We start from the raw sequence: 9881 nt of genomic DNA on the forward strand, positions 1-9881 counted from the left end.
TGTGAACTGATCACCACCTGCAGGTGAGTTGGATCTGATTAAGTGTGAGGCTTTTGGACAGACCTGGTAAACCCAAACCTATAGTGAGTGAATTTGGAACGTCTGGCTGAGGCCTTTTTGAGGTTTACTGAGCAAGTCCAACTGGCAAGAGGCCCGGGGCAAGACCCAGAACACGTTGGAGAGATTATACATCTCATCTGGCCTGGAAACACCTCCAACAGACAGTCTGCCTATTACTGCAAAACATATAGAACATGCAAGAAATAGTACTGGCAAAAGTGCAACAGTGTGTTTTGTCAGGATTGCCAAATGATGTACTAGATATGGTTCTTTACTATGTGAAACAAAGTTTGTAACTTACAATAGAAGATGATTGTGTTCTCTGGGGTTTCAGGGTTGTCATCCTCAAAAATCTACAACGTAGGTTGTTATCAGAGTTGCATGAAAGCATCTGTGGCAAGGGGAAGGCCCTCTCCAGAATTTTTTTTTGTGGTTTAATAAAAGTTCTTGTGGTTTAAAAGTGAGATGAATCTGTACAATATGTATATGTAAGCAGGGGGCGACTGTGGATCAGTGGTAGAGCAGAGTCGTCCTTCAATCATAGGATTGGCGGCTCAAACCCTAGCTCCGCTAGTCCATGTCAATGTGTCCTTGGGCAAGACACTTAACCCCAAATTGCTCCCGCAGGCTGTTCCTGCGCTGTGTGAATCGGTATGAATCTTAGTTGAGTCCTGATGGGCAGGTTGCACCTTGCATGGTAGTCCTTGCCATCAGTGTATGAATGGGTGAATGATGACATGTAGTGTTAAAGAGCTTTGAGTGATCGGAAGACTAGAAAAGCGCTGTACAAGTACAGCCCATTTACCATTTAGCAGCGTTCCACAGCTCCTTGAATTTGCAGAGGATAGTCAGCAGATGTATCTGGTTGTTATGGATGTATGTGTTCACTGGCCTGAGGTAATTCATACAGACCACCACAGCCAGCACAAGCGTTGAGGTTTTGAGAAACCCATTTGCATCATACGGATTGCCTAAAGAGGTAGTGACAGACATCGGACCTCAATTTGCTTCAGGTGAATTTGAGTCATTCATTGAGTTGATTGCAGTTAAACACATTTAAACTCCAGCTTATCATCCAGCCTCAAAGGGATTGGCTGAAAGATTGGTCCAAAATATATCTCGCAAAGAATAGAGCAGTTGGTGGCTTGTCATTGCAGCATTGTAATGCTGAATTATTGTATAGTTACAAGAACATGACACACACAAAGAAAACACCAGCAGAGCTGTTCTTAAAATGACAGGTCTCTATGCAAGCTGTATCTTTTTCCAACCAGGGGATTCTCCTAGCCAATCAGATATATGAATCTTTAGGTCAGGCAGTGTTTTTCTAAAATTACAGAGGAGGGAAGTGGTTTGATGGTGTGGTTGCTGATGTTTTGGGTCCTGTAACATACTTAGTAAACAATATAATAATACATATTCTGGTGATAAAAAAAGTAATAATTTGCACTGGCAAAATTATCTGGTAAGAATATATGTACTTTTCTAGGTTTTTCATCTTTTATATGCAGCATTTCAATAATTTACATTTATCACCTTGATGATAAAATTGTATTTTTTGGGTCACGAGCAAAACTCGTCAATTAGAATGAAAGGCATTCATACGACTTTTCGACAGTCACTTCAGGTCCCTGCACATATAATAGATGTGTGATGTTTCTGAGCTCTTGTGGAAGCAAATGTTCCTAATTACAGAAAGTGTAGTGGGAGCAAAGCTTCACTATGCAGCTTTGTCAGCAATAACAGACGAGATACAGGACCACTGAGAATCTCATCAGAGAAGACATATTTTGGCAGGAGGCTTTGAAAATGGTGAGGAGGTCAAGATAATCAGCCAGTCAGGGTTAGAAACTCAGCAGCCCTGTTACATGATCCCAATTTGTGTTATTTCACAGAAACAGACATTGTCTACCTGCATGCCACGCCATCAATGGCTGTAACATCACATGAACAGGAAGAAAACAGCTTTTACAAAGCTGAAGACCCACCTCGCTGATTTACAAGAAATCTCAAATTTTGGATTATCTGACATATAGGATAAGCATTGCCTGTAGCAAGAAATGATGCGCTCCATCTGCATGGACAAAGGAAAACGGGAGTCCATGCACAAGGCTTGATGATCTGAGACACAGTCTGGCAGATAGCTGATACGTCACAAAAACAACAAAATGTGTACACAGATTCAAACACATTGCTTTTATTATAATAAACAACCTTTATGAAGTATCTAGTTGATTTGAATGTTATGCAAAGCCACTAGTGATGAAAAATAACAAAATGTCCCATGAATATGAAAAGCTGCTCCCGTGGAAAGGCTATCACATATTCAATTACTTATATTGACCCTAATAATTCAGTGTATGGGTTTGCAGCCTCAGATACTGATATCTGGTCTGGCCTATGGACAACTGTAATGACAAGGTTGATGTTGTAATAGCCACTGGAATACACCATGCATAGGAATATGCCGTATTGTTCAAAACTGTCAGGTTTACCTATAACAGTCAGGAGACCAATAGAATATAAAATGTACAATTATAAAAGCTGGGAGTATGACACTATACGACACCGAAGCTGGTGCAGAAGGTGAAGCGTTACCAGCTAGATATAGTTGGATTCACCTCCACACACAGCACTGGCTCTGGAACCAAGCTCCTGGAGAGGGGTTGGTCTTAGTCCTTTTCCAGAGTTGCCCAAGGTGAGAGGCGCCGGGCGGGAGTGGGGATACTCTCAAGCCCCCGGCTGAGCACCGCTGTGTTGGAGTTCTTCCCGGAGAACGAGAGGGTCGCCTCCATGCGCCTACGGGTTGCGGGGAACAAGGCTCTGACTGTTGTTTGTGCTTATGCATCAAACAGCAGTTTGGAGTAGGAGCAGAGAGGAGCAGAGCTGTCAACTGATCACCACCTGGTGGTGACTTGGATCAGATGACGGGGGAACCAGCTGGAAAGACCTGGCAAGCCCAAACGTGTAGTGAGGGTGAACAGGGATCGTCTGGTGGAGGACCCTGTCCGGGAGGTCTTTAACTTCCACCTCCGGAAGAACTTCTCACACATCCCGAGGGAGGTTGGGGACATGGAATCCGAGTGGACCATGTTCAAAGCCTCTATTTGTGGACACGGCCGCTAGAAGTTGTGGTCGGAAAGTCATCGGTGCCTGTTGTGGCGGCAACCCGAGAACACCAGAACGGCTTTCCTCACCAGAGGGAGTAGAACGGGAAGCCGGCAAGCTGAAGAAGGAGGCCTTTCGGGCCTGATTGACTCAGGGGTCTCCTGAAGCAGCTGAGAGGTACCGGCAGGCCAGAAGGGCTGCAGCTGCGGTGGTCGCGGATGCTAAAACTCGGGCATGGGAGGAGTTTGAACCCGACCAACATGCAGCGCCTGAAGACTTGGGGGGGGGGGGGGGGATTTCAGTGGCTGGTCGATAATGCTGCCTCTCCAAAACCACGCATAGGTGACTCAGACCACAAACATGTCCATCTGGTCTCTCTCTATAAACAGTGGTTTAAAATTAGCAAGCCTGAGTTGAGAACCACCCAGATATGGAGTGGTAAATCAGTTGACTGTCTTAGAGGATGCTTTGACTGTTCATCTTTACAGATACCAGCAATAACTTGGAAGAGCTCAACGCTGTGGTGGGCAATGTTATACCTGAGACGATGTGATACTCAATGCACAAGATCCACAAGAAACTAGGAGCCAGAGACTACTATACCAAAAATATTGATTTTATTGACAATGCATGGAATAGAAGACTCGTCTCCACTCAACAAGTAAGTTTCAATAGAAGGCCTAAATGCAGATTATAATAAAGGAGGGATGGAGTAAACTATACAATTAATATATGAATCAAAAGAAATGACCAAGCAAAGAAAATAAAAATGTGGGGCTTAACTGCACCATCAGGGAGGTCCATGTAGAGTTATGCGTAAAAAATATGTAGGCAAATTATGAATAAACCACCACTGTACACAAACCAAATCAAGTCAAATTTACCTTCTCACAGCAAGCTATGGTGACTCAAACCACACAACAAATTGCACATGCAAGATGGCCACTCCGTAGCAAGTTTTAAAAACTTGCTACACTGGAACACAGTCCCCTCCCCCAGTTGAAGACATGCAGCTGACTGGAATATTGTTTCTTGGCTGATGTGCCTAAGCAATCATTCACCAAACATGAAGAATCAATTCAGCCACCAAACAAAAACTGACCTAATCTGCTCTCTCATGTGTCTGAGTTCAGGAAGAAAGCTCAGTTGAGCTTCCCACCCAACTTTATAGACTCTGGTCCTTTGCCTGGGTCCTAATGCTAGACTTTCTTTTATCTGCTTTCCCACATACCAACTGAATGTACAAAGATATTCCCAAATGATGAACCATGGAGAAATGGAGAATTGAAACCAGCATTAAGGAAGTGAAAGCAAGCCTTTCAGCAGAAGATTATTTTTGCTAGTGCAAAATATTTTAAATTAAAGTTGATTCAACATTTTCAGTAAGTTTGTCACAGCTTATCCCATATTGAAGCTTATTTTTTAAGTCTCTTCTTAATGTAAACCACTGACCATACCTGCTACAGTTACATATTATACATTGCTGGATTTATATATTACATATGTGTTGAAGTAAATGGTAGGTGTCAGCCAATTATTTGAGCAGACACCCATATTAGGCGGTCAGTTTCTGTGTGTAGGAGAAGTTGGAAGGTGGAGGGCAGATATGTTGTTCACGGTGTTATGTAAAATAAATGTTTTATGCTGAAATGTCACCAGAGAGTATGCTGTGCACCCAAACCCCAAAAGCATTATGTGGGAGGAAGTCACTTGGACCTCGAATGCACCACTGACTGTGTTTAAACAACAATTCAAGTGAAATATTGAAAATAAACCCAAATAAATTGAACGCTCTGGCATTGTACCAACGAAAACACAAAAACTAAAGATTTGAAACTAATTTCTGAGAATCTCTAAGATTCCTGTAAACCACCAATGATAAGGCTAATTTCGAAATAGCCACACGATGAATAGGAATCTCACAGCGCAGCTGCGTTTGGCTCCGGTGGACAAACAAAGTTCATCTTTCAAGAGTTACGTAACGAAAAGGTCGTATGAGTTTATATGAGCCAGCCTGTGGTAGGGGAGAGCTACTCTGCAACTCTGCACCAGAGTGAGGAAACAGTCGACGCTCTGTCCTTACTCTCCGCGTATTGAAGGTAATACTTACAATGTTCGACTGATTCTTACCGTAGTGATTTTAAAGATAGTTTTTTTTTAATAGTTGTTTTTTTTGTATGCACGAATCATTGCTACATGTATGAATTTAAACCGCCATGTGTAACGCGTTGCAGGAATCAGTTATGGCTGTGGATCCACAGACGACTTGTTATGATGGCGCTTGTGCCCAAAGCTTTCAGTTCTACTTACAACACTCCGGAGAGCACAAGGCCATCATCCAATGTCTTCACAACATCCTGCCAGGAGAATTTAAAAGGTGACTAACAAGAAGAAAGGCTATGATTGCTGAACTGCACGTTTGTCAGGACACTCTCCCTCTGGCCATTACCAATCTGCAACCGGAATACAATATTCAACTTTATTTCTGTACGTGGCAAACTGGCAGTAAAGCGTTAATAACATATCAGAAAAGAAATTAGAACGTGCATATATTTTTCTGCTTTACTCATATATATATATATTTATATATGGCAGCATTATTTCTACTTTCTTATATTCAACGATATATATCTATGTATTTTCTGTGTAAGAGAATGGAAAGTGAAGTCAATATCATAATGAAACAGACACACACACACATTATATATATATATATATATATATATATATATATATATATATATATATAGTTTAGTTATTATGAGCTGTTTATTTATTAATTCACTTTTGCCATTGAAACTTTTTCTTTTAGGGTTTTAATTGTAAGTAACAATTACATCCTTGAGCCAAGTTTTCCTTTTCCTTCTATCATATGTTGCAGAATCGGAGTAGACAAAAGCAGCCTGGATGTTCTTGGTGTTGGAAGTGGTGGAGGTATGTGATGAGAAACAGCAACTGGTAACTGTTGCATGAACACATGTTGTGGCTTGTTGAAGTCATTTTGGCTCAGTTACAAACTGTTGTGTGCACTGGCAAAGATCCATGAGTGGAAGAGATTGTGTTACTGTGTGATTCATGTTCTTAAAGAATCAGCTCGATTTAAAGACCAGCGGAAAATACACTTTAGCATGATTTTGATAATAATGATGCCTTGATATTTATTGAAATTGAAATATTATTTAATTTTCCTCCAGAGATGGATTTAATGTAAAAAATGAACTATACAAACCTACATATAGTAAATACCGTATCTATATACAGGACGTTCCCAGAGTTTATCAATTCAAATTTTCCCAGATAAACATTGTGATATGGTTTCAGGTCAAAAGGTGGACCCATAAAAGAAGTCAGGCAGGTAAAATAAACAAAAGGCGAGCTTTGAAAACAAAAGCCTGGTAGCAAAAAAAGTAAAGCAGGAAACAAACTGAGCAGGCTGAGGCATGAAGTACGAAGGAAAAACATCGACGAAGTAAACTAAGAACAAACACAGGGGGGTTGACACGAGGAACACCAGTAACAAAGATAACAATATCGTAACCCTAGCAAAAAAAGCAAAAGCGTGGCCTCTACTGGACTCTATGGGTAATACTCCTCTCCAGTCACAAATATGCAGGGAATTACCTAAAATTCATAGCAATGTGACGTTAAACACTGGGTTACCAGTGCAAGCATGGAAGCAGGAATCGTAGAAAAAGGTAAACAAAGAGGACGGCACATTGGTGTTCAGCCTGGTATATTAAATTTACTCAGAAACTTTGAGGATTAAAGATGGTTCATAAAAACACATGGAGAGGAATGCAAGCAGAGATTATATCTCCCAGATTTATTCATCAAACATTTAATTAATTTGTTATTGAAGCTGTTTTGACATAAACAAGTAAATAGATCATTTGACAATTACCTCTCATCTTGTGAGGAAAGAGCCTGGTAGACGTTGAAATCAGGGACAAAAAAGTCCTAAATAGGACAAATACCAAATACCTACAAATACCTACAATTGTACATATTTTATGGCATTGTCATGGTAACATGAAATGTTGCAGAAAAGTGCTGTCCCGTATTTACACTATTTCAATACCTTGCAGCCTCACACACTCAACCATTTAACAAGTAACATCAGTCAAGTCCCTGAGGGTTCAGGGTTTAAGGCCTTAGGGGGGACATTGGAAAACACAAAGACAAGAAGTAAACCCAGACTAAATATCAGTCTAAAGCCTCATATTTACTGATGGTGTGATACAATATTGTAATACATTTTACAAAGTAACATGTCTGTGAAATGTAAGCCCCATCATTGGAAGCATAGAAGGGTCCTGGTGTTTGTTTTAAGATGACAGATTTGAGAAACTGTCACAAATTATTTATATGTTAGTGACACAGAGCAAGGCATTGTTGGGTTATAGGAGGACACGTTGGTTAATCAAGATCATAGTTTACATGGCTGTTTGCACAGCGGCAACATCAAAGTCATCGTTCTTATCCAGAATGATAAGACTATGGAGCAAACACCGCCTCTCTCTTTCACACACACACACACACACACACACACACACACACACACACACACACACCTGAAATTAGTTTAGAAAGTTGTAGGAATAATAATGCTGTTTCCACTGACGTGTCCCTGACAGAACTACAGTGTTTTAAAAACACTTCAAAAATGTGAACTTGCATGGATGCAAGCATCATCTAAAACATCAAATTAAAAGTTAGGAAAATTTGTTTTGAAAGTTTCAGGAATGTTTGCAATATTCCAAACTAATGTATTCTGATGCGTGAGGTTTTCACATTAAAGCAGCATTACACTGAGGCAATGGGTTTTCAAAGTCTAAATATTTCCTGGTTTCTTCCAGGGGAGGTGGATGCCCAGATACTTACTCTGCTGCAGTCTACATTCCCTGCTGTCCCGATCACTACTGACATTGTGGAGGGAAGCTCTCAACTCACAGACAACTTCAAAGGTATTGAAAATTCAGGATGTCGCAGAGAGATTTTGTTTTTATAATTTCCAAATGTGTATTTGTTCCTTATGTGTCTTTATCGTCTTCATCTGATCATAATCTGTGTTTAGGTTGTAGCTATTGTCATCTGTTATATCGCATGTTGTCATACACTGTATATACTGTGTTTCTTAATGTTATTATCTGCACTACTTCATGTACAACTTATAGCTTTGGTAGCGAAGACCCCCAACCTTCAGAAGATCCCATTTGCTTGGCATTTGATGAGCAGTGAGAACTATGAGAAACAAGTCAAAGCTAAAGGAGATATGAAGAAATTTGACTTCATACAAATGGTTCAGGTATTGTGACTTCTATTTTTTGACCTTCAGTTTAAAAATGATGTAATGACAAATGGGTCTCACTTTGTGTATGCAATGAGATGTATTTAGCTTCCCCTAAATCCTCCGCTGATGCTAGAAGTCAGTGGGGAGCAAATCAGCAGAACTGTTTCTGCCAAACAGAAGTGCATAACGATAAGTGCTATAGTCATATAATGCACACTACAGTGTTTGAAAACACTTCAAACTGTGGGCTTACATGTATGCAAGCAAGCATCATCCAAAAAATCGAATTAACAACTCTTTCCTTAACAGATGATCTACTATGTGGATAACCTCGCCGATACCATCACATTCTACCAGAGCCTTCTGAAGAACAACGGCAGGCTTATGATCATCGTTGAAGCAGGTAAGTAGAACTAGGTTTTGCATACTGCATCCTGCCCTTCTTCATCATAACCCGTTTCTTAATCTTTACTGAAAAGCAAAACATCTATCAATTTGCATCTCACTTCATTTATCCAGCCCGATACTTACTCATTTCATTTTGACCAATAGTCTCTCATGACTGTAACAAAATAACATCAGGGTTTTGTTGTCGTTTGTCAATATCTTTCTTCTGGATTTAATTCATTATTTCATCTCATAATATCCAGCTAACTCTGGCTGGGATATCCTGTGGAAGACTTACAAGAAGGAGCTCGCCGTCGATACCATCACAGATTACCGCTCATCAGCAGAGGTTATTGCCTGCCTGAAGAGCCTGGGTCTGAAATATGAGGAGCATGCCACTCCCAACACCTTCGATATCACCGAGTGCTTCAATCCAAGCAGCCAGACTGGAAAGAGTCTGCTGAATTTCATGACAGCGAAAAACAACTTCTATGAGTCCTTTACCCCAGAGATCAGAGCAGGGATTCTAGACCTTCTCAGAAACAAATGCAGCACTGAAAAAGATGGCAGGGTAATCTTCAACAGTAATTTGAGCTGCATCCTTGTTTATGCTTGAGGTGTCCTATGGAAATTGGTTCATACATTCTGTCTTCTGTTCTTGCATTCACTTCACCCTAATCAAAAGTGCAGCATAATGTGCCTTTGCTAAGATTGAGTTTACCATTTGCAGTAGTTTTCAGTCGGTTGAGCCTATTTTCTCCTAATTTTGTCTGTATGTAAACCAACATTATCAATAAATAAAATGTTTTTCTTTGGAAGTGGTAAAACACAATGGCTGTGTCCGAAATCTCATGCTCTACTCTCATGACAGACATTCAACAGTTCAATTCATTTATGTTAAAAATATTGTATTTTAGTAGCTCTGCAATAAAGAGGAGCTTTCAATAACCTTCTGATAAAGACATTTAAGTCAAGGATAAGCATGAAAAATTACGGAATACCTCTGTTTGTACAGATGGATTGAATATTTCTATGA

General features: G+C 40.3%; 1 protein-coding gene across 1 annotated transcript; it reads left to right on the top strand.

The window, feature by feature from the left end:
• Positions 1–5161: 5161 nt before the first annotated feature.
• On the top strand, positions 5162–9677 carry LOC137892667 (histamine N-methyltransferase A-like). The gene is made up of 7 exons (XM_068737984.1): positions 5162–5267; positions 5403–5545; positions 6050–6102; positions 8025–8132; positions 8343–8473; positions 8768–8861; positions 9109–9677. Exons 2-7 carry the CDS (start codon positions 5412–5414, stop codon positions 9459–9461), a joined length of 873 nt encoding a protein of 290 aa, XP_068594085.1. The 5' UTR covers positions 5162–5267; positions 5403–5411; the 3' UTR covers positions 9462–9677.
• Positions 9678–9881: the final 204 nt, after the last annotated feature.

The sequence above is a fragment of the Cebidichthys violaceus genome, unplaced genomic scaffold, assembly GCF_023349555.1.
Source record: "Cebidichthys violaceus isolate CVI_PGR_0920_01 unplaced genomic scaffold, fCebVio1.0.p SCAF_11, whole genome shotgun sequence".
Classification (NCBI taxonomy): domain Eukaryota; kingdom Metazoa; phylum Chordata; class Actinopteri; order Perciformes; family Stichaeidae; genus Cebidichthys; species Cebidichthys violaceus.

Coding starts and splice junctions, on each gene's coding strand:
- LOC137892667 (XM_068737984.1), top strand. CDS start 5,412: ATGGCTGTGGATCCACAGACGACTTGTTATGATGGCGCTTGTGCCCAA. Junction 5,546..6,049: donor CTGCCAGGAGAATTTAAAAG/GTGACTAACAAG, acceptor CATATGTTGCAG/AATCGGAGTAGACAAAAGCA. Junction 6,103..8,024: donor TGGTGTTGGAAGTGGTGGAG/GTATGTGATGAG, acceptor GGTTTCTTCCAG/GGGAGGTGGATGCCCAGATA.